Consider the following 25631-nt stretch of genomic DNA (forward strand, 5'->3'; position numbering starts at 1 on the left):
AGTCTAAAGGCTTAACATACATATGATAGAAGCTCATGGAGGGTTAAAAATGATATCACTTTAGCAATGGTTTGGATCAGCATGCTTAATTTGGCAAGAAAAATTGGATTTCAATTGCATGAACTGTCACAGAAAGGCTTGAAAATTTTGAAGGCAGAACCCTTTCTGAAGATCCACTAATAGATGCTATATATTGCTACATCATGCAATTGGATTCACACAATTTCTAAGAGAAAACATAAGAGAGGATATTATGATAGTTGTTATAGAGCAACCATACCATTTTAAATTCAATTAGGTATTGAATTCTAGGACGATGCCAAAGTTCTAGAATATTTCATAATATAATTCAATGTAAAGATGTGCAGACCTGTCTCACTCCTAGGGCAGCTTGTAATGGAGTCATGTTATCATATGGAATCTGAAATCCCAACACCAGAGACAAGTAAAGATTATCTTCCCAAGTTCATATTTTAGTTGCTCAGAAAAACAAGAGTTGAAGCTTGGTACAACTTCAGGAAATATACCTTAGCCGTTGTTAGCTCCCACAGTACAATGGCAAAACTGAATACATCTGCCTTTTGATCATATGGTAGGTGATTTATAACCTAATGGAGGAGGAAAATCAGACATGATGTTGAAATTAATGTTAAAAACAAGAATAAAGATGCATAATATCGCATTTAAGGCATTAGCTTACTTGGGACAAAGATCTTTAAAACTCGAATAAAAAGACAGAAGGTCTATCTGTTTTCACAAAAAGGTCCTGAAGAAAAATATGTCTAATAAAACCTGTTGGATAAAAGTGTGGATAAGAACTTGAAAGCACAATGTTGATGCACATTTTCAAGATAAAATAGTCTAAAGTGCCCAGCAAGGAGGCCTATTTCCTGGAAAGCAGCAACCAAGAAAATCATGGAAAGCAAAGTCTCAGTTTCCAAAATAAGAATTATTAAAAAGTCACTGAACTTCATACACAGCAAACACAACAATAGTGTGCCCTTTGTTCCATAACCCTTTGTTTTTTTTTTTTTTTTTTTGATAAGCAGAGAATATGTGTGTGTGTGTGTGTGAATGAAAAAGAAATACGTAAGCCAAAGTACAAGGGCCCGATACAACGGGCACTTAGAGAATATGTGTGTGTGTGTGTGTGTGTGTGAATGAAAAAGAAACATGTAAGCCAAAGTACAAGGGCCGGATACAACGGGCACTTAGAGAATATGTGTGTGTGTGTGAATGAAAAAGAAATATGTAAGCCAAAGTACAAGGGCCGGATACAACGGGCACTAAGTGGCAGGTTCACCAAAGAGAAGCAAAAAACCACTCTCTCTCAACATGATCCCAGCCAGTCTACAAAATCAATTAAAGGCATTAAGCCTTCTTTTATGTACATCCTAACCCAGGCTAACATATTACTTAGGAACAACCATTTCAACTTATTCTCAGACTGCTCCTCATTTCCAAACACTATATGGTTCCTTTCCTGCCACAAAGTCCAAAAAATGCATAGTGGAGCCACATGCCAAGCCTTCTTGAGTTTTCTCCTGACAAAAGAGTCATAGCAGCTTAAAAGAGTTCTCAGATTGTGGAAGGAAGCACCTAAACTACCCCAAATAGGGAGAACAATAATTGCCACAAAACCCTAGACCATGGTGCAATGAAGAAGAATGTGATTGATTGATTCCCCTTTGGATTTACATGGATAGAATATGTTCTCCAATGGTCATCCTCATTTTTGAATCTAATCTAATGTCAAGACTTTTCCCCAAGTGGCTTCCCAAGCAAAAAAAAAAACCTCACTTTCGTCAAAACTCAAGAATGTTAATTATGCCCAAACAGAAGAGGATTGACCTCCCTGGCTCCAAGAGAGAGTATAGGGGTTTCTTTGAAAAACGTCATTTTTTTACTCCTTCCCAATCATCCGATCAAAATCTTCCCTCCTCAACGACTTGTCTTACAACCTCAAGAGAAAAGTCTCAGCAGCTCCTAACTCCCAATCAATTAAATGTCTAGAGAAACATGAATTCCAACAACCTCCCGCCCCTATCTTATCCCAAATATCTGTCAACCAAGCAATTTTAGAGAAGATAAAGCGTATGACACCCTTAAGGGTTCCTCCCCACACCAAATGTTCTACTAAAACTTCACCATTCTATGATCACCCACTTCAAAAGCAACCTTAATATTACGGAGGTCTCACCCCTTCCTGAGAGCTTTCCAAACTCTGACCTCGTACCCATCTCTCACTTCACAAGAATTCCACCCCCCTTCTTCCTTCCCATACTTCCCATCCATGACCTGTTTCCAAAGAACTTCCCCTTTCAAAAGCAAATCTCCAACCCCACAAACCCAGGAGAGCCTGATTAAGAGATAAAAGACTTCTAATGCACAACCCCCCCAAACCCCCTCCTCCCTCCTATCCATGCACAGAATGTCTCGTCCTCCAAAATGAGACTTTTTCTCCAAAGTCCCACCTCCCAAGAGGAAATCCCTTTGCAGCTTTTCTAGCCTTAACATCAACTTTCTAGAAATGGCAAATAAGGGCATGAAGTAAAGAATATATAGTTAAACATTAAGATTGCACTACATCCAGAAATTTTCAAGCACGCTAAACTGGGTTCTCCTATCTTGGCTGGGAGCATTCATAACTGTATATTCTGGACTAATCATCCACACATCACAACAGAGAATCTATTACAAGAATCAGGGGATTGAGGTGTATTCCATCAATAGGCAGGTAAAGAATATACAGTTAAACATTAGGACTGTGAGATTAGGATTGTGAGTAAAATCCCAGAATCAGTAACATTCATAACTGTATATTCAGGACTAATCATCCACACATCACAACAGAGAATCTATTACAAGAATCAGGGGATTGAGGTGTATTCCATCAATAGGCAGGTAAAGAATATATAGTTAAACATTAGGACTGTGAGATTAGGATTGTGAGTAAAATCCCAGAATCAGTAACATTCATATAGGCCCCAATGTTCCATTAGCACTAGCTCAAGCTGAAGAAATAAAACAAAATGATAAATAAAATGAAATCAAACCTCAGGTGCCATCCATCTGTAAGTTCCAGTCTCTGCAGTCATCACTCCCTCTTGATTTTGGAACCGAGCAACACCAAAATCTGCCACCTTAACAACCTTGAGAAAAAAATTTAATTTATAAAAATATAAGATTTTTTCTACTGTTTTACAACCTTCATCATGTTGAAAAATATCAAGAACAATAATCACATTAGTTAAATATCGGAGTCGTTTTTTCTGTGGTGCATGATAATATGTATTGAAGCTTGCATGAAGCAATACTCTCATATAATTGATCTTCATGATTACTTACATTATGAGTATCCATTAGCAAATTTGCTGTCTTCAGATCCCTGTGAATTATGTTGTTTTGATGCAAATACCCCATTCCTTTACAGACATCAATTGCAAACTTCAGCAATTGAGGGAGCTTCAAGACATTGTGATTCTTATGCAAATAATCATACAGGCTTCCTCCAGGCATATACTCTGCAAGCATGAAAAATAGTTTGAGTGAAAAAAAAAATCGATGGAAAGGAAACAAATAAAAATAAAAGCAAATATGTTTAAATAATTGCCAATGTTATAGAAACAGATAATGAATAGAACTTCTCTAAAACATGTGATAGCATAAACAACATGAAAATACACCATAATTCCTAGAAATATAGTGTGTATAAAAACCATAGCGCATGTATTCAGCAAACATACCAAATTGTAGAAGTAACACAGGACAATAATTTAAGGAAATAATAAAAAATAAAAAACTACAAGTCCTAGCCAACAAAAAATGCCAAATAACTTGAAACATATTGATCAGTTAGGGCTTCAGAAAATTTTTGAGCTACAGAAATTTTTAGAACACAAGGATACATGTATTTCAGTCCTGACCATAAAAAAAAAATCATTTTTTAATATTTAATACTGATCTTTTTTTCTACCTATATATCTTCTACGGGCATTGAATTTTTTATTGGGTTGCAGACCACTGTCAACAATAAATAAATATTATCGAGTTTCTACTTCTTCTAAACTTAAATGCAGATAAATGTGGAATTAATAACATAACAAAATACGAACTTACAAATCCTCTAGTCTTGATTGGTGCATCTTATGTATGGAGAATGGAGAGTAGATTGACCATCTCTTTCTACATTGACCAACAACTTTAGGGCTATGTGTGATACCCCACATCATGTAGGGGAAAAAATTTCTAGTATAATATAAGTATGTGCTCCTCTTAATCATGTAAATGCGTTTTAAAGCCGTGAAGGTCATTTAGGTCTAGTACGAACAACATCTATATGACTGGGAGCAAGTCATTAAAAATGTATTAGAATCAATCCTTAACCCTAGTATGGGAGCTTGTTTAGAGGGTTATTTGTTTGTTTGGCCCTGTTATCCTATGGGACACGATAAGGATGTCATGTCTACATGAGGTGGTGATTGTAATATCCAACATTAAATAGAGGAAAAAGTTTCTAGCATTATATATGTACGGGTTTCTCTTAACCATGTAGACGCATTTTAAAGTCTTAAGGGCTCTTTGGGTCCAAAGTAAACAATATCTACACGGTTGGGAGCGAAAAGTTACACTATGACACAAGTTACTTGATCTAGCCAAGATGCATTGAGGTTCTGCCTAAGAGTAGATGTGACATCATGACCATTTCTTATAAAGGATTGGGAAGTTCCATTAGAGGCAAGACCCTTTGGCAAATTACTTACCTCACATTGCCTTGGATCATGTGGTGAGAGAGAAATGCTAGAATCTTTGAGGAAAAGTGGAGGACAGTAGAGATGATGTGGGATTTAGTTCACTTTTATTCCTCCTTCTAGGCCTCTTGTACTATTACATTTAAAAGCACTCCTTTCAATGTTATTTAGCTCAATTGGCGTTCAGTTTGTAATTCAACATGATTGGACAACAATTGTTTGGAATTGATGTATAGCCTTTAGTGGACTAAATTTTTTGTATAGTGGAGGAATTTTAGTCATTCAAATTCTTGTATTTTGTGGGGAGGACCCCTCACCTTCTCTTGTACTCTTTATCCATAATTAATATATCCTTTTTTCTGATAAAAAAAATAATATAACAAAATACGGTCCACTAGAGTTATTAATACAATCACAAATTTATGCATTACTCTGTGATGCCATAATTGGTATTACCTCATAATTCACTAAAATGATTTTTCTTTTTACATAAACATTTAAAATCCTAACTAAATCACTAAAATGGTTTTTAAAAATAAAACATATAATAAAGCTAATACTAAAGTTAGGGTTTAGTGGCATTAACAATATCAAGCTTCATGTTTAAATCAAAAGCATAAGTAAATTATACAAAACCACTAAAAATAACATCTTAGGTAAAGAATATAATTAAAATTAACTCTATGTAGACCTATTTTTTATTCTCAACCAACCAAATGCATATGTTTTACACTAAGAATATTTATCATAATTAAACAAAATATGCATCTCACATATTAATATTAGAGCCATCACACTACTTGCTAAACATAATCAAATTAGCAGAATCTAGCAGAAAGGTTGAATTGAAGAGACTGCAAATCTCAATAAAACTCCAAAAGAAATCTCAAAAATACAACTATATAAGATGATGCCAAATTGTTTAATTTCGGTAGAGCTCTATACCAGTTACTATGCACAAATGTGGAGACCTTGTACAGGCACCAATAAATCGAACAACATTTCTATGTTGAACCTCCCTGTAATAAAAATAATTAAAAAAAAAAATAGTTTATATCCACAAGACAATGATGAGTGATCTACAAAATCTGGCTAGTCACCTCCAAATTAAATTTAGAACAAGAAGAATGTCAGGTATAAAATATTTTGTATCCATATGAGAATAATGAGTAATATACAATATCAGGATCTTCACCCCAAATGTAAACTTAGAACTAAAGAATGCCAGCTAAACTTAAAACAAAATTTAGAACTATGGCAAGGTGGGGAGCACAGAATGATTTGAAACCCATGCACAAAATTAGTAGATTTTTCATGCTCAAGATTTGAGTCATTTGAATAAAAAACCAGCCCTGGGTCTACTTCTAGAATTTGTGAGGCAAAGTTTTGGATATTTAATTCTTTTCCTTTTTCCCTTTTCCCGAATCAGAAGGAAAGAGCTTGGGTAAAAAGGAAGGGATATTTTCTGAAAGAACTCACACCACTTAAAAATAAATAAATAACCCAGGAAAAGAAAATTTGCATCGTTATAAAATTCTCACATGATTTTCTCCGCAACAAAGGTCAGCAAAACAGTAATACTCAAGCTGTATTACAACATATACTTCATACTAACATCCACAAAACTATTCACCTCAGAATTGCCACTTCTTGTTCAAATTCATCCTCCAGAGATTCATTCAAATGCTCAGACCTAAGAATCTTAACAGCAACATCCTGACCAAGATAAACTCCACGATACCTTTGCATAAACAACAAAGGAGAAGTGAACAACAGAAAGATGAATAAAAAAAAATAAAAAAAAAGGGAAAAGAAAAGAAAAAAAGAGAGATGCATTGATCAGGTGGTAGGTCTATAACATAATTCCCAACTTACAAATCTCCACAAGATCCAGATGCAATTCTTTCTCCTATCTTCAATAATCTTCTATCTATTTCCCAATCTCCAGATTTGACTTGTGCTGCTAATGCTTTTTCCACTGCTGAATGAGAATGTGAAGAACCAGACCACGAACCCTATATATTTTTATTAGTTTTCATCATTTACTCAAATTAACATTGCAGAAATCATGGCATAATAAGAATTAGAATAACTCATGCAAGAAAAAATAAAGGGTTAAGAAAGACAATAATTGAAATACTTCAACAGGTAAGATCATGACAGCCAAACAAAAGCTCAAAAGGAGGAGGTAAGATCACGATTGACAAACTACAGCCAAAAAGGAGGAGGTAAAGCTCAGTATCTCTCTCTAATAATTAAAAATCACACAACTGTAGGCACCACATAATAGAATGCAAAGAAAATGCAGTACAGGGTAGACGATTTAAAGCAAAAAAGGAGGCAAGATCAGCTCAGTTTATCTCTGTTATATTTAAGTCAGATATTTAGGTTTTCACATTACTTAACTGATATGTATTTTACAAGGGATTATGTGATTAGTTTTGTTTGGTTAATTAGCAATCTTGTATGCCATTTTCTTTTTCCCTTTTCCTATCTGAAAATCTCTTCCCCCCACCAAAACACACAAATACATGGTACTTCCGGCTTGGCTGGTCTATTATATTTCAAGAACATTAATCCTATATTCTTATGTTATATTGGAAATCTCTTACATTAATCATCCATGCTTGAAACATATGTTAACATATTTTAGTACCTGAAGTTGGAGAGGATGACCCTCTATTTGTATGCATAACACTTAGATTTACAATATGGATCCTTTGCTCATTATAAGCAATGCCCTATGTGGTTTCATACTTAACCCCAATCCTTCTGACATTCAACCAACCTAATGCACTGATCTGGAAAGACTTAAAAACACCATGGGATGCCTCCAGAGGTATATCAGCATGCTCTTCTGAGGCCAATTTCAGAACATTACTCAATTTTATTGAAGGTGCAGAAAGTGGAGGTCTTTCAGACCCCTTTCCTCCAGAGAATATGCCCTTGGACTATTGGACGTTTGCTTTTCCTTTTGAGGCAAAGTTGATGTTTCAGCCTCTTCATGAGGATTGAAGAGTGGATTGCAGAACATTGTTGAATCCTCTATCAAACCAGGAGAGGCTAAAGACAGAGCTAAAGGGTAATATAAAAGCCTATCTTCTTTCATCTCATCTCTCTCGAGGACCATATTTGTATTTGGTCCAATCCGAAATGATTCTATCATTTCTGTATCTGCAATTCAATATACATGAGATATATACCACATATATATGCTTCCCTTCTTCTCATCTTTCTCATACAATTTGAGACTACTCAAACGGTCGATTCTTTTTTTATTGTCTTAGCTTCCACCTTTCCAAATGAAAGCAGAGGAATGTCTCATTATGATCTGAATTGATTTTATCTGGCAAACACTGACTAGGATTAGCATATTAGCAAAAGCCAGGAGTATTTAAAGATGTTTCAAAAGGGGATCAGGGCTTTCAGAGTTGGCTTCTACAAACACTATTAGAAATATATAAGGGATAGAACTGATTCTATAATTTGTTTTTTTCCCTGGGATTTAGAATATATCAAGGGCCTGGTCTTTCAAGTAAGAAGTGATGTTGGATAAGGGCATTCCTTTACATTTCTAGTCTTTGTGTTGTTCACTGAGTAGTATTCTGATCATGTATCATTTCATTGATGGACCTGGGCAGTTCCTAATCAATGCATGATGAGCCCTAATTCTGATTCACTGGATCTACTCAGCCATTTGCCCTTTGTCCCGAAGGATTGAGTAGATTGTTTCTCTCAGATCAGCAAAGTTTTGCCATCTGGTTAAGAAGTTCTCCTAGGTTTTGGTATCTGTTAAGAAGTTCTCTTGTCCTGTAACATTCAGCATGGCATAAGAAATAGAGAAGGATTTGGAGGATGGACCCCAGGTGCTTTGGTCTTTCTAAAGGAAAGTAATTGTTTGAATTTTGAGTCTTGAGAGTCTTTGGTGGAGGTTGTTGTTAAGGTTCTATTTCTTCAGTCTTTTAGGACCCTCATATGGGATGGACCTCTTATGTTTTACCTTTTATTTTGTTCTCTCCATGTACATAATAATGAACATTTTATTTTTAATCAATTAGTTCCTTTTATTTGTTAAAATTGCCATGCTTCAACAAATGATATGGTGCTTCATACATGACGACAATGATGGAGTAAATCATGTTACTCCAGATAGACAAGATCAAAGGATAATGCACTCACAGTTATAATTATTATCGTAATCTCAACAAGTGTTATCATGTCTCACCATTTCTCACTCAGAAAAGGTTTGAATTAGAGCACATGAATGCTTAGTGGCAACGTTTGTGTCATCTGACTCATCAGACATTCAGTTTAACATTGATCATTTTGGTTACACCAAAATTAAATAAGTATAGAAATAGTGACCTTACTCCACACTGGGCGCAATTTTTTTTTTTTTATCAATAAGTATAATATGTATAAGAGATGCTAAAGAAGCAACCCAAAGAGTTACAGTATAGATCAACTCACCCCCTTACAAAATGACCCAAGACACTAGGAAAGCACAAAAAACCCTCTCCCTTAATGCATACACACCCATTCTATAAAATCTATTAAGGTCGAAGGATCATCTTTTATCCACAATTTGGTTTCCAACCAAAGTAACTACACAAAAGAAATTTTCAGCTTTTGGATGGACAGCACACCATCCTCAAAAGCAATAGAATTCCTAGCCTTCCAAATAACCCAAAACAAGCATAACGGTCCCATTAGCCACGCCACCTTCCTCTTCTTGCCCACAAAAGAGCCTCTCCAACCTATGAGAGTTTCCTTAACCGAAAGCGAAAAAACCTAAGAAACACCAAAAAGAGAGAGAAGCAATGTCCACACCTCCCTCGTTCTTTCACAATGAAGGAGGAGGTGGTCAATCGACTCTCCACACTTTTGGCACAGAAAACACCTATTTGCTAAAGCCCAACCCCTCTTTTGCAAACGGTCCAAGATTAAAACTCTACCCCACGAAGCCTCCCACGCGAAGAAGCTTATCTTGGGCTGAGCATAGGACATCCAAATAATCTTTGAAGGGAAAGAAGCTGAAGACACCGGCTGCAACGCCCTATATAAGGATTTTACTGAAAATACCCCATCCTTTGATCCCACCCATCTCACCCTATCCTCCTCATCCGCCCTCACCTTCTTCCCATCCAAGCAACAAAGTAACCTTCCCACTTCTTCCATCTCCCAATCATTAAACGGCCTATTGAAAGTAGGGGTCCAACTTCCCCTCCTTTCCCCCTCGGCTGTCCAAACTTCATTTACCCAAGTCTCTTTAGACGTTGCTATAGCAAATAATGAAGGGAAAGCCTCACATAAAGGGTTGATTCCACACCACTTATCTTTCCAAAAACTCACATTCTTTCCATCCCCCACCTCAAAGCCAAAAAAAGGGGTCAAAAGTTGTCCCACCTTATTTATAGCTTTCCACAAACCAACTCCATAGGCCTCCCTAGTCTCACCAGATCTCCACCCTCCTCTTTCCTCCCCGTACTTCCTTCTAATCACCTGATTCCAAAGGGCCTTTTTTTTGTTTGCAAAGCGCCATGCCCACTTGCCAAGGAGAGCCTTATTGAACAAACCAAGGTTCTTAACCCCCAAAACGCCTTTACTTTTGTCTTCACATTCAATCGGCCACCTTACTAAGTGAGGTTTTTGCTCAAGAGCCCCACCTCCCCACAGAAAATCCCTTTATATCTTTTCCAGTCTCATCCTAACCGCCCTAGGTAACTGGAAGATGGACATGAAATAGATCGGTAGGTTGGACAGAGTATTCCGAATTAAGGTAATCCTCCCCCCTTTTAAATGTACTGCCGCTTCCACATACCATCCCATACACCAATAGATTTAAAAGGAGCACCCAAAGGCATTCCTAGATAGGTGGAGGGCAAATTTCCCACTTTATAGCCGAAACCATCAGCCAACTCTTCCACATTTTCAACTCTACCAACTGGGATCAATTCACTTTTTTCTAGATTCACTTTTAACCTTGACAAAGCCTCAAACCGCATTAATAGCCAACACAAATGTGTCAACGGATCCTCTTTAGCCTCACAAAAAATCAATGTATCATCAGCAAACAATAAGTATGAAATCTAGACCTCTTCACCCATTCTTCCCCGAACCATACAAGGAGTCAAAAAAACCTCCAGCAACTACTCTTTTCATCAAACAGCTAAAGGCTTCCATCACTACTACGAATAAATAAGGCGAGGGGGGGTCTCCTTGCCTTAAACCCCTTGAACTCTGGAAAAAACACATTGGGCTACCATTCACCAAGACTGAAAATCTAACAGTGGATAAACACCACTTTATCCAACTACACCACCTTTCCCCAAATCCCATTTTCCCCAACACCGCTAACAAAAACGACCAATCCACATGATCATAGGCTTTCTCAATGTTTAATTTGCAAAGTATTGCCCCTCTATTACTTTTCAAAATGGAATCTATTGCCTCATTAGCAATTAGCACTGCGTCCATGATCTACCGCCCCTCCACAAAAGCATTTTGACACATTGATATCACCTTAACTAACACTCCTTTCAATCCGTTAGCCAACAACTTAGCTAACCATTTGTAAATCCCTCCCACCAAGCTTATTGGCCTAAAGTCCTTCAAGTCCTCAGCCCCCCCTTTCTTAGGAATCAAAACTAAGAAGGTTGCATTCAGGCTTCTAATAAATCTCCCCGTCTCCTAAAATTGTCTGAAAAAATTCATAACCTCCTCCTTCACAAAATCCCAAGAAAACTACTAGAAGGACATAGAGAAACCGTCCGGGCATGGCACTTCTCTCCGCAACAGCCTGTCAGCGCTTCAAAAACCTCTTCCTCTGAGAAGGGTTTCTCCAGCCTCTCCACATCCACCTCTTCCAGCCTCTCAAAATTTAACCCTTCTATACTAGGCTTCCAGTCACCAGGATCTGTCAACAGGCCTTGGAAAGTTCTACTCACCTCCTCTTTGATTTCACTTTCCTCAGTTAAACACCTCTCATTCACCTTTATTCTATTCATCTAATTCCTCCTCCTATGAGCATTAGCCATCTGATGAAAAAACTTGGTGTTTCTATCCCTCTCTTTCAACCAGATTTCCCTAGACTTCTGCCTCCAAGACACTTCTTCTAATAAGGCCCACTTCTTATATAACTCCCTTGCCTCCTTCCTGATCTCTTCTTCTTCCATTGACAAAGAGCGAACCCTCTCTTCCTTATCCCAATAATCAATTAAATTTCACGCATTCTGCTTCTTGGAATCAATCTGCCCAAAAACCTCTTTATTCCAACTTCTCAAAAACGGTTTTAAAGCCTTTAATTTTTCAGTCAAAATGAAGCTAATGAACCGCTCACTTGAATCCCCTCCCACCTCTGTTTTAGCACCTCTTTAAAGCCCTCCTCCTTCAGCCACATATTCTCAAATCTAAAGGGCGTGGGCCCTCTCCTCATTCCTCCCCCATCAAGAAGAATCGGAGAGTGATCAAAAACCGGCCTAGCCAATACAACTTGGATAGCCCCCTGAAAATGAGCTTCCCAATCCTCAAAAATAAGGAAATGATCAATTCTTGACTTTGACCGATTATTGAGACCTCCACACCACGTGAACACCCCCCCTGAAGAGGCAAGTCCCTTAGTTCTAACTCCTCAACCACCTCTGAGAATCTCCTCATCGTCAGGAACAAACGGCCTTCTCTACTCCTCTCAGAAGGGAATCTTATCATGTTGAAATCTCCTGCTACACACCATGGACCATTCCGTAAAATTGCCCCCAGCTCACTCCAAAAAACTTCTCTCTCCACTTTTACTGTGGTCCCATAAACTCCTGAAAAACCCCAACGGAACCCATCCTCGCAGTTCTTAAATCGACAAGAAACTATAAATTTGCCCACCTCCATCTCCACCAATTGCAACACCCTATTATCCCAAAACACCACAACTCCCCCCGCCGCCTCCCATTCCAAGCATCTTCCAACCTCAAGGCTTTTTACCATTCCATTAGACATCTCCTGGATTTTTGTTTCCTAAAGGCACACTAAGTCCGCCTTCTGTGATTTAATCACATCCTTTATCATTCTTCTCTTGTCTCTATCATTTGCCCTCCTTACATTCCACGACAGAATTCTAAGTTTCATCAAACAAACTCTTGATGGCCCTAATCCCCTTCTTTTCCACCATAATTCACCGACCACTCAAGTTTCTTCAACTCACAATCAAATCTCGAAGGTCTCTGACCTTTCCGCTTTTTTCCGGTGACCCTCTCAAAACAAGCCCTTCTTTCTCTTATTCTGTTAAGGAGTTTTAGGATCTCACTTTCAAAGCCCTCCGAAGGCATTCCCAAACACTGACAGAATCTTGTCATGCAACTATACCTCCAAGACTCTTCGTCATTTCCCTCTTTCTCAGCCCTGTCGTCTCTCCCCTCTTCTAACAGAAAAAATCACCCACTCCCTTCTGATCGCCCTTTCCTTTCGCCAGACACACTCTGAAATGACTAAAGTTTAACTTCCCTTCACTTTCCTTCATCAAGGCATCAAAACCGCACCTCTCCTCCACCATGATCATAGCCCCCTCCACCCCAGAGAAAGGAAAAGAAGAAGAGACCCGTCCCCCCCAAAAACAAACAGCGGAAGGCTCAAAAGTGGAATACTTGGCATCTTCCTCCAACAGCCACATGTCTGCAATGGAAACCCTTCCTTTCTCGCCTCTCTCCACTGCAAAAACCATCCTACCGGCCAAGTGCTCTTCGTCAAACCACCTCTCTGATCGCGACCGACCAAAAGAAGCCCTAGCTTCTTTTAAAGGTCTTTCCTTTGTGGGCCTAAAAAGAGAGAGCCCACGTAGCTTCTGCAGTGGGTTATCCTTCTTTTAAACCCAAACTGGGCCTGCTATCCACCCCACCCGGCCCGACCCAAAGAGGGCTTGAATGGCCATCACAATAGGCTTGAATGACCATCAAAATAGGCTTCAACCATCCTGCCTCCTCGCTCCATCCCTCTAATTGCAGCACTTTGTCTTTAAATCGTTCCGTCCCCCTCTTTAGCACTCTCTCTCCCTCCTCTTCATCTTCGAACTCCAGCAACATGAAAGGTCCTCCCATGCTCAACACTTTCATTCCATTTTTTATATTCCAACTGCGCTCCCCCCATTTTCTAACTGAAAGCAACTCCGTCTCCACCACTGACCCATCATCCCATCTTCCAACAAGGCACCGGCCTAGTCCTTCCTCCCTATTTCTCAACCCTCTCCCTCTAACCTAAAGCCATAAAGCATCTCCTTGCCTTCCAGTCGGCTCCTTAGCCACATCCACAAAAGACTTCTTCTCACCCTCCACCTTTCCAAGGCACCGTTCATCCTTCCCTTCTACTATCACCGCTTTCGGCTTTGGCTCAACTTGTAGAGCTTCTTCAAACTTTACTTCCTCTTGCGTAACTACCCCTAAATCCCGGAGTTTCTCAGCAAAAATGGCCCAACCTCCTAGTAAACCCTTACCTTCAGGAACAACTAAGCAAATCTCTTCGTCTCTACATCAACAACAGAACAAAGGATGTATCTCCCCGCCCCATTTTCACGTCTTTCCACTCTAAACTTTCTACCCTCTTCCTCCCACACCTTAACTAATCTTCCTTTCCTTTCCTCCCTGCAGCATTCTTCAAGACCTTCCAGAAACTTTCTCAAACTTGTCACCCCGAATCTGATCCAGGAGGAGAAACCTCTACTCCTCTCCACAATGGTACCTCTTAGCTTCCCTCTAATTTCCTCTAATGAAACGTCAAATGTCTTCGACTCTATCGCAAACCAACACTTTCCCCCTCTCATTTCCTAACATCCAGTATCAGCTATCTTAGTTATTCTTAAATCAAGATAACTTTCTCCTTGCCATATCTTCCAGTATCAGCTTACTGTTTAATAAGAAATTCAAATGCTGAACAAAAAGACAAGCAGTTAAGTGCAGAAAACTAACACAACCTTTTCATGAAGCACTAGCACAAGCACTGACCAGGAAAATAAGAACAGGACCCCACAGTAAATTCAGTATCTAAAAATAAGAACAGAATTATGAAAACAAGGCCCAATCCTGTAAATTTTTATAAAATAAGAACAGCCACAGAGGCCACTCAGTATCTGGAAAAAGAAAAAAGAAGAAAAAAAAAAAAGAAAACGGAATCATGAAAACATGTTCATAGACATGCTTTTGATACTTCGTTGAAAATCTTCACCTCATTAATCAGATATAACTGCTCTAGGAAAGTTTGACAGAAAGGCATGCTTTCTAATAATGAAAAGGGGAGAGAGAGAGAATTAGAGGAAAAAATGCAAGATCTAAACAATATGCAATAAGAAGATACAAAAAAAATATTACCCCATGTCAGCATTGTGAATTGTGAAAAGGATAAACAAGCAAATCATAGTTAAGCCAGAGTCATGCCTCATAAAGCGCAATGGAGAGTTACCTAAGAGTTGTATATCAATGACTACAACCACCAAAAGTTTACCAAAACAAGACAACAAATTGTTGGAAAATGGAACATGGGTTTATTTTAATGATAGATTTTTGGCAAACTAGGTTTCTTTTTTTCTGGTACCCGACCTTCTACTGCTCAAACTTTTCTCTAATTTTTACTGATATCACTACTTTAATGGACTTCTGACACAACAAGAGCGACTAGTTGGAGAGAGTATGAAACACACTAATGAATCTACCATGCCTTATTTGTCATATCTCAAGCAGATGCATTTACACTAAATCTCAGAAGTACGACAATAGGGGGAGATTTAAATAGCTAGAATATAGGAAGCTTTTGCATGCAAACTTTTTTCCATGGATGAAAGATGTTATCACTACAAAAAATTTTAATCCAGTATTTTAAGGTATTAAAAGCTCCCAATTTGACCAAAAAGTTTAAGTTGTTGAGTAATGATCTAATAATGTTTATCAAGCCAACTTATGTGGGCTACAGCTCTAACAGGAGGGAATATCCATCTATTCCATTTTTTCTTAGTTTCTTTGTAATCTTGTTGAAACATGTTCAATTACTAATTGCAGCATGAAACATAACTACCAGATTATTTTTCCAATGATTATCAAGAAAATCGTGTACTGAAATCTAGTAACACTAAGAACAACATTTTTTTCTCAAATCTGTTTCTAGAGCAACCATAACCAAACTCAAAAATAAAATCCAAAAACTATATCATTGAATACACTGAGAAACAATTTACCTCACTTCTAGCAATTGCTTTTTCCATAGCTTCACTCAAACCATCTGTATCCTGACCACAACATTGCAAAGTCAGCAACATTTGGACTCAGCAGTTCCCTGTCATAAAAGAAATATAATCACAATGCCCCTTAATAACAAGGCTGCTGTCCTAGGATAGAGGTCAGTTTTATCCATATAAACCACTTCTTGTACACACACACACATACATATATATGAGAAATACATTTGAAAACCACCAACTTAACATTGTGGTTAAATCAACCTGATGTTATCTATGGTATTCAGAAAAGCATCTGAATACCACCAATATAATAGGAATAGTTGAAGCATATACATGGGAAATGCATCTGAATACCACCAACTCAATGTTATTTAGGGTCACATCAACCCAACATTATCTTCTTTTTTTTTTTTTTTTTGATAGATAAAAAGAAATGTATTCAACGAAAAGAGGAAGCACCAAAAAACAGTGCCCTCATAGTATACAGGTAGTATACAAAAGCAACCCACAGGCACGAAACCCCTACTTAGAGCCTAGCCAATCCAAAAAACTAACAAGAGAAGAAGGGCTCAAAACATCAACCCAACATTATCTATGATATGCATTCCCTCCCTCAGAAAGCATCTGAATACCAACAAATTAGTGTTATATACAGTCGATTAACTCAATGTTATCTATGGTATGCATTCCCTCCCTGCCTCACTCTGAATGCATCTAAGCACCACCAGTTTAATGTTTTTTATGATCTCTCTTTATTTTGCTAAATTGCAATATCCGAAGTATATATACATGAGAAATGCATCTGAATACCACCAACTTAATGTTATTCATGATCAGATCAACTCAAAGTTCTCTAGAGTATGCATCCTCCCTCCCTCAAAAAGCATCTGAATACCACCAGTTTAATGTTATGATCTCCCTCTAGTCTGGAAAATTGCAATATTGGAAGTATATACATGAGAAATGTGTCTGAATAACCACCAACTTAGAGTCATCTAGGTTAGATGAACTCAATGTTATCTATGTTATGGATCCTTCTACGGTCCCTTCCTCAATAAGCATCTGAATACCACCAATTTAGAGCTGGTGCAGGACCTTCACCGGAAAGAAGAGACAAAAGACTTGAAAAGCGGCCCCCTTATGTTTGCTTCAGACCATTTTGGAGAGAGAAATGGGTGAGCTTTTGAAAATCGTGAAAAAATAGATCCAACAATTAAATATTCATTCTTGTATATGTGGTTGGAATGGGTCAAGAATGTCTAAAGGGGAATGTTCCTTATCTATGCTGGACTTAGTGACTTGGTTAGGATCTAAGTAGAGTGTGGTTGCTGTTTTTTGGGTTCTTCTATGCCTTTTTTTACTTTCCTGCGTTTGAATTGTTGCTGATACAATCGTTACTTCCTTATTAAAAAAATGTACACATAATCCACATCAAGGTGAGACAAATAATCTTCCAAAGCGTTTTGCCTCTAGTAGAGTTCCCAAAACACATAAAAGAAATAGTCATCATATCGCAAATACTCCTTGGTTGAACCCACATCATCCCAACCTATGAGAATAACCTGTGCCGTAACCCCAAAATAATCGGATGATGTAGGAAGAGATAATCAATCGTCTCTCCACTTCCCCTACATAGGATGCACCAATTAGGACTAAGGGCTTTGAATGACCTTGTCAATTGTAGCATGTCATTGGGATTTACCTTCTTATGTACCATTAACCAAGCAAAGGCCATGACCTTAGAAGGGACTCTTGGTTTCCACAAAAAATTAGCTAGATGGAAAGAAACTAATTCTAATAAATTGAACAAAGCCAAGAAAACAGAATTTACTGAGAATACTTGTGAAGAAGAAAATGCCCAAACTTTCACATCTGGAACAAATGAAGACAAATGTACATGGGAATTGAATATTCTCAATGGTCAGATGCTAATATATGACATCATCATAAAGTTCAGGCACAAGACTCAATGTTCTCTCAATAGTTGAAATTGAAGCCACAACCAATGGAAAGAATAAGCATTTCCATCAATAAAGTAAACATTCATTGGCAATGACAAATTATATCAAAAATAAAATAAAGCAATTTGGTTACTAATCACCAAAATAACTTGAAAATACAAAAACCTGAAAGTGAAGGAGAACAGATAAATATCATACAAAAATCAAGTACTACCTCAACAGGCCATCCATCCACTACAAAGACATCCAAGGAGTAGCCATCAATTGTCGAGAAGACATGCGCTTCACGGATGTTAAGTCCTATGTCGGAAAGCAAAGCAGAAAGCTAGAGGAAAATAGAAATTTCAGGAGTTAGTATACTCTTTATACAAGTATTAAAATTAGTTAGGTCAAGCAAAAGGATGATGATGCTCAAATCATAAAAACAGGTTAAAACAACACCACGAAGTTGCAACCACTGGATAAAAACTTTTCTTTGACAAAAGTATTACCATATTCAGAACTTGGAATGAGGTTTCAGATATTAGCTTGTAAAGGTATGTTAAGTCATCAACTTTATAAAATGAATTTCAGCACCACTGAAAACCATTATATCTCCTGAAAATCTGCATTTTCCACTCAAACAGTAGTAAAGCAAGGACCATAAAGGAAGAAAAAATACAGCCATGTGCTGGAATAAAACGACTAGTGTATGCAGAATACAATTAAATGAGCTTACAAAATTTGTATAAATATAAAGACTAAAATATACAGAACTGCAACAGTCAAATAGAAAAAGAGTGCCATCAGGCCCTTTTATCAGCCTAAGTGATGAACCTTTATCTGCCACATGAACTTTCCCCATTATTTGCAATATCAAAGAAGATTTTACCAAAAGTTGAACATCTAACTTAGAATTTTGACAAAAAAAAAAAGGGTGAAGGAAAGGTATAAAAACCTCAATCTCTTTCTCACAAAGAAAATGATTCAAGTCCATGGAAACTAAACTGGCAAAGTAAGATTAAAATAAATTTTTAAAATTTAAAATTGAAATTGAACATAAAATAAAGGCTAGACTCTAATAGCAAATTTCTAAACAATAATATAAATTCAATAGCAAATAAATAAATAAATAAATAAGGCTCTTCTTGCACACACCTGACTAAGAAGCTTGGGCTTGTCAATGGTAGAAAATATTACTTCATGAATTGGAACATTTGAAGTTTCCTGTCTGCTGTACACTACAACAGTCAGCTCATTCCCCACCAATGCTCAAAATAAAATGCATTATCTTATTTATGTAGTCAAAATTCAGCTATAAATAAATTACTAAAATATGTCGGCTGCACAACAGGTAATAAATTTTCTGTATATAAGAACTCAATTGAGGACCATTTTGCAGAATTTATGAAAACATCTGCCAACAGAAAATAGAAATATAGAGGAATGCAAGGCTACAACTGTCATCTAGGACATTATGCCAGCATGTTACTGATTTAGCTCCTAAAGCATACTTCTATCCATTTGATACATTTCAGTGAACCACAATTTCCATTCCCAAATGAAAATCATCATCTTAAAGGCAGCTGCATTATTTTTTTTAAATCTTTACCTTTCAGTAATCAAGTTGAGTTTTTGCAAGTCTTTTGGTACCCGTGGCATACATCCTGAATACTTCAGTGTACAGTTTATTTAGTGTTATTTATAAATTCGTTTTGCTTACTAATCAAAAATAAAAGTTGAGATTCTGCAATGATGCAGGACCACATAGACCTAAAGTAATCTACAATGAAGTATAGATGGTTCTATTTGCTATAAACTGAACCCCTAAAGTTATGACAGCCCTTGACTGACATTTGCACAGGTTTTTAGGTATATGTGCAGATTGATGTTTAAGTGGCTTGAATCTAATAGAAACTAAAACAAAGAAGAAAGCCATGCAAAAATTAAAAAACAAAAAAAAAAACTTCTTGGATATCCGGAGAAATGAAGTGAATACACAATTAGACAATAAACATATCCAGCCAGCCTTAGTACATGGTTTAAACTTTAAAATCTTTCTAAACTTGCCCACCACATGAGACATGGTGAAAGGATATCTAACAAGATTCAAACTACTAAGTAACACCTTTGTTTGGTAGAAATGAAAGACCAAAGAAGTGTATAGAAGTTGAGAACCAGACACTAAGTCGAAGTAGACAATGTTTAATGATTTGGAAGCCCTAAGAACCATGGAAGTGAAGTTAATTCCACGAATTAACAAAATTTTGACACGCTTGTAACCAAACATAAAGTAAAGAAGCTTCAATAATCTGACAATAGGTTACAACTTGGATCTTGGTGACAACTTACTGAAATCATGTCTCAGTTTAATGTTGGGTACATTCTAATGTGGATAATCTTTCCAACAATATCAAACACATGGAATTTAAACAATTTTTGGCATTTAAACAACTTTTCAAGAGCCAAATTATGAAATCATAAACCCACACGACTTAGTCCAAGAATGATTACCACAGCCTTGCATGTGCTTTCTTTCATATTTTACTCAATGTTATAGAGAAACATATCAGTTCTTTTAATTTACACCATTTAAATTTTCTTTGTAGACAATCATATCCTCACCAATTAAACTCTACACCCGTCTCTTTCATCACAAGACAGCCACCCCCATTCTTGCTCCCCATATTTTCCACTTATAACCTATCTCCCTTCCTTATGCATATCACCAACTCCACTTGTCCAAGAGAACCTTATTATGCAAAGAAAGACTTCTAACACCCAAACTTCCCTTTCTTTTCTCTATGCAAACAATTGATAACTTCACTAGATGAAATTATTTCTCCAATTGCCCACATCCCCAAAGAAAGCCTCTTTGAATCTTCTCAAATCTAATTCTAACTATTTCTGGAATCGAAAACAATGACATAAAATAGGTGACAAGTAGGATAATGTGCTCCAGATCAAAGAAAGCATCCTCCCTTTAGAAATGTATTGTCTTTTCCACATCAATAGCTTTTTTGCTAAACCACTTCCACTCTATCCCAAGTTTCCACTGATTTAAAAAATGCACTCAATGGATGCCCCAAATAAGAAAACAAAAGTTCTCCTACCCTACACCCCAATTCATAGGCCAACTCCTCCAAGTTGTCCACCCTTGCAACTAAAATCTGGAACTTGAAACCTTCCACATCCATAGCCTAATCCCTTGTCATTTGAGCCAAGTCTTCATAACTTTTCATAGTTGGAGTTATAGATTGAATAGCATGATATAAGCACTGGTAAAGCTTTCTTCAAAGATTGTAGATTTTTCCTATGGACACTCTTTGTGTACTTTCTACGTACTATGGTTGCACCCCCTTTTTTGGTTAGCATCTATTTAAATATTTCTACCTATTAAAAGGATTATTTAGAGAAGAAAAAAAATTCTTTAAACAGAGGTGAATTCAAAGAAAAAGGAAAGGATTTGCTACAATAAAAACAGAACAAGAGAAATCAACACAGAGAAGCCAACTATGAAGATGCTACCTTACATGGAAACTTCAAAAACCATAAAGAACCCAAGTAATTTTCCTATACAACTACAATTGGAAACAATACACAAGATATATGCCATATATGAATAAATTATTACATTCCTAGTTCACCATAGGTTTTCTAGGCTAATTCATTAATCTCTTTATAGGAAATAAATATGCAAACAATCCACACAAGAAAAACAAAAATTTCCAGATATTTGGCAATGTGTACACATCCATGGAGAGGAAAGAAATTCATTGATAGGTGCCCACGAAAGGAAGTGCAAAACAACAATAGCAACAACAATAATAATAATAATAAACAATACAACTACTAATATAGGAAGAATCCCAATTACAATCAACTTTTACCAATAAAGAAAGAATCCTAAGAAAATAGTCACAACGAGAGAAATATCTCAATACAATCAACTCTAGAATATACTTTTCCAACTTTAATTAAAAAAAATAACCATAATTTTATAATCAATCCATAATTCCCATGATTTTCTTCTCTTCAACACTCATCAAGCTAGGGTTTTTTTTTTTGTGGCGCCTATAGACTTGCATTTGTATTTTGTACAATCCATGGTTTGAACACTCTACCTGAGGAATTTTCACACAGATACATCCCCCATGCTCTAATATGTATTTATTTATTTATTTATTTAGTTACACATTTAAATATTTTATGCTATAACTAAATAAATAAAAGGGAAAAAAAAGTAAAATGTGGCTAAATAAATTTTTAAAAACAAAAACAGGTTGTTAGCCACTAGCCCCCTTTTTTCCTTCTTTGTAATTTTAAATCCAGTTAGTACAAGTAATTCTTGACAGAAAAATAATATTTAAGCAAAGAAGAAGCATAAAGTAGGAGATTATTGAAGTAATGCGGGGTAAAATCTATGAAAAATTAAATAGCTAGTTGTAGTCCAGATTCTTAATTATCAAAATCTTCCACATTTACTGGTAGGTTAAATAAGAATTTAACTTATGAATTGGAAGAGCAAAAATGCAGATAAAAGTTGTTGACGATGTACCTTCTAGAAGAATTCTCCATAAGACATCTTCTCTCCATGTCTGTGGAATCCTTCTTAACATCCAAATTTAGGTCCTCAAGCTTAGAGCAAGGTTCAAAATCAATCTCATTCCTGTATCAACTTACAACAACGTCATAAATAACTAAGAAAGATAGAAGCATCCAAGGATGGACGTTTGGAATGATGCAAATTGAAACCCTTATTAGCAAAGCACACATCAAAATTATTAAGGGCTAGTTTGGAAACTGTTTTCAAAAATAGTTTTGGAAAACAATTATTTGGAACTGTTTTTGAAAACTGTTTTCTGATATTTTGTAAAACAAATGTTTGTTTAGGAACCTAATATGTTTTAAACATGTTTTTTAATTTTTTTTTAAATGTCTTAAAAACAATTTTTAGATGCAGTGCTTTATTTTTAATCATTCTCCATATTTGCGTAATTATTTTTTAAAACCCTCATAAAACAACTGAAAGCAACTAAAAGCTGTTCTCTAAGAACATCTTGTTTTCTGTTTTTCAAATTTAAAAAACCGTTTTCTGTTTTCCAATAACCAAACGCATTTTCCTTTTTTTTATTCTATAGAATAGAAAACTATTTTTGAAAATAGCTACTAATTGTTTTCGAAAATAGTTACTAAACAAGCCCTAATATTTTCATCAGACCATCCTGAACATCAATTGATTTAAAGTTAAAAAGGAAAAGTTGATAAAAACATCATCATAACTAAGAGTACCCATAGATGGCATACCTGTTATGTGATGGCACAACTCCTTCATTATCTGCATTACAACATGGCCTTGCGGTAGAAAGAACACTCATAGATTGTTGATCATCATTACCATCTACTTTAGTTGATAAATTCTACCCAGCAATGAACAAAACAAAACAAATGAACAAACATAAATAAAGAACACCAGAACATGGGATAAATCAATTAAACCAAATAGCTAAAAAGATAAGCAATGATGTGTCAGTAGGAAAAGAAAAACAAAGATTTCATGCTATAAGATTCTTCACATTTTGGGTTTGCTATTTCAATCCAAATTTTTTAACTTGAAGGAAGAGTGATTAGAGCAGATCCGTTGGTAAAAATGAATCACTCTGATATCATCATCAACTAAAATCAAACTAATTGTCACAACCTTGCCTACTTTATTTTATTTTATTTTATTTTTTAACTAAAAGAATATTGGTTTGTCCAGAAAATCAAAGAATTATGGCTTCAAGCTTCTAAAAGTCAGGTGATAGAGAAATTTTTGGATTAGGAACTTCTGATAGGGATTTATTTCTTAAAAGGGCAAAAACTTGGAAAGGATGAGTTTATGAAACCAATTGTATGTATAACAGCTCTACATTGTACGACAACATTAGAGCAAAAGTTGGAAAAAGATTTGAACAGCCATACATTTGAAAATGAGAATAGGAAAGGAAAAAAAAAAAAAAAAAGATCTGAGCATACACAAGCAATAAGTCACAAACGGATCACCTGTGAAAGCATGTATAAACAAATGTCTGCTTGATTGCAGTCATGGAATTGTTAACTAAACGGGTGAAAAAAGAAGAGAAAATAGAACACCATAGGAAAATAGAAATACTTTCGAATATTTTGTAAACTAATAGAACCCAAGCATTTGTACAATTAAAAGGACACAGCAAAAGCAGCCTCTTCCTTTTTTTATTATGAGTCAACTTTTCTATGAGCACTTAAAATATTTAAGTTTGGAATGGGTGCCAGACTTCATTTGAATGGGAATTTGGAAAATAATAATAATAATAATAATAATAATAATAATAATAATAATAATAATATTATAACCAGGTTGTTTCTTTTAGTCTAAAAGGAAAAAAAAAATCAGCCAATTTTTCTGATAAAACAAGGAAAAAAGTCCTTATCAACCAGTTTTTCTAATAAAACAAGGAAAAAAAAAACACTGGAGTGTTACACATTTTGATATTAACTATTTACAAAAACTTGATCAAAAGTCCAGAAACTCCAAGAAAATAAATTTGGGCAACAGAGATTACCATATTAGAAGGCCCATATTATAATGTTAAGTCCAACTCTAAACAAACAAAGATTTCAAATTTCAACAATATTTATGCAAAATCTTGAGTTCCACAAGGGCCAAGAAATTCATTTGAGGGGTTATTGCAAATTCTTTCACAAATTAAAAAAAAAAAAAAAAAGAGCCACTTACAAATTATTTTGGAATTAAAAAAACTGGAAGGCACCCATAGTTTTTGTAATGTACAGTTTAATTTTGGAAAAATAAAATAAAGCAAGAAAAATGACAAACAATACCATTGTCATGCACAAAAGCATATTTGCAAGCTAGAAAAGATTTAGCCATCAAAATAGGGAAGCACAAGACAGTCCTTACAAAAGATTTGAAACTACAAATGTTGGCATGCACTTTCAAAATCAACATGTGAGACATAAACCTAAAAGCAAGATATGAACTTGACCAACATCAACTCCTTGAATCCTTTTGAATGTGCAAACCAAGGGCTCCATGATATGGTAATCATCACCTTATAGATACACAAATAATCTCATTAAGCAAACAAAAAATTCTCCAAGAAGCCAAAACATGATGATTGACCCAATGACATTTGAAGAGTTTGCTTCCAAAATCATCTTGATCATCTCCCTTTACATCCCATCCAAAGGCAAGACGCTTAGCATATAATAAGACATCTCAACACCATTCCATATAAAGCAAACTAGATGAGGCAAAAATGCCTTCTGAAGGCCCTGATACCAATTTAATCAATGGAGTTCATTGGACCATGATCATTCTGTCTCACTACTACTAACTGGCTTACTGGTACCATCTTCTAGCAGTCACCAGGGTTTCACTAGAAATTCAAAAAAGCTTAGAGCTATAATCACAAGCTTAGGCTCTGTTTGGATAGACTTCTAAGAAGCCAAAATCTCTTTTTTAAGTTCAATAAGAGCTTCTATGCCTGCCTATCAAAAAAAAATAAGAGCTTCTATGCCTATTTAACTAGTTTTGTTCAAAGAGCCTATGACTTAAAAAAATAGCTTAATATGGAGGTTAGGAAAATATAACTTCATGTAGAAGCTCTATTTGGCTTATGCAAGAAGTTCTTTCATGTTTAATAAAACTTTTACAATATCATTATTCCCCTTTAGAAATTGTGACTTTGG

General features: G+C 36.1%; 1 protein-coding gene across 2 annotated transcripts in view; it reads right to left on the reverse strand.

The window, feature by feature from the left end:
- LOC100246204 (serine/threonine-protein kinase STY17) overlaps positions 1-25631 on the reverse strand; it is a 34043-nt gene that overhangs the window by 4136 nt on the left and 4276 nt on the right. The window contains exons 3-14 of one of the 2 annotated variants that reach the window (XM_059734423.1): positions 23208-23320; positions 22459-22569; positions 19059-19131; positions 18136-18246; positions 15958-16008; positions 6627-6766; positions 6385-6492; positions 5697-5770; positions 3349-3524; positions 3057-3152; positions 528-608; positions 371-421 (exon numbers count right to left, since the gene is read on the reverse strand). In XM_059734423.1, coding sequence (XP_059590406.1) covers positions 371-421; positions 528-608; positions 3057-3152; positions 3349-3524; positions 5697-5770; positions 6385-6492; positions 6627-6766; positions 15958-16008; positions 18136-18246; positions 19059-19131; positions 22459-22569; positions 23208-23320 — 1185 coding nt within the window. Of the gene's footprint in view, positions 1-370; positions 422-527; positions 609-3056; positions 3153-3348; positions 3525-5696; positions 5771-6384; positions 6493-6626; positions 6767-15957; positions 16009-18135; positions 18247-19058; positions 19135-22458; positions 22570-23207; positions 23321-25631 lie in introns of both variants that reach the window. The other variant, XM_010666680.3, reaches the window with a different exon arrangement.

Source organism: Vitis vinifera, chromosome 18 (genome assembly GCF_030704535.1).
Source record: "Vitis vinifera cultivar Pinot Noir 40024 chromosome 18, ASM3070453v1".
Taxonomy (NCBI): Eukaryota; Viridiplantae; Streptophyta; class Magnoliopsida; order Vitales; family Vitaceae; genus Vitis; species Vitis vinifera.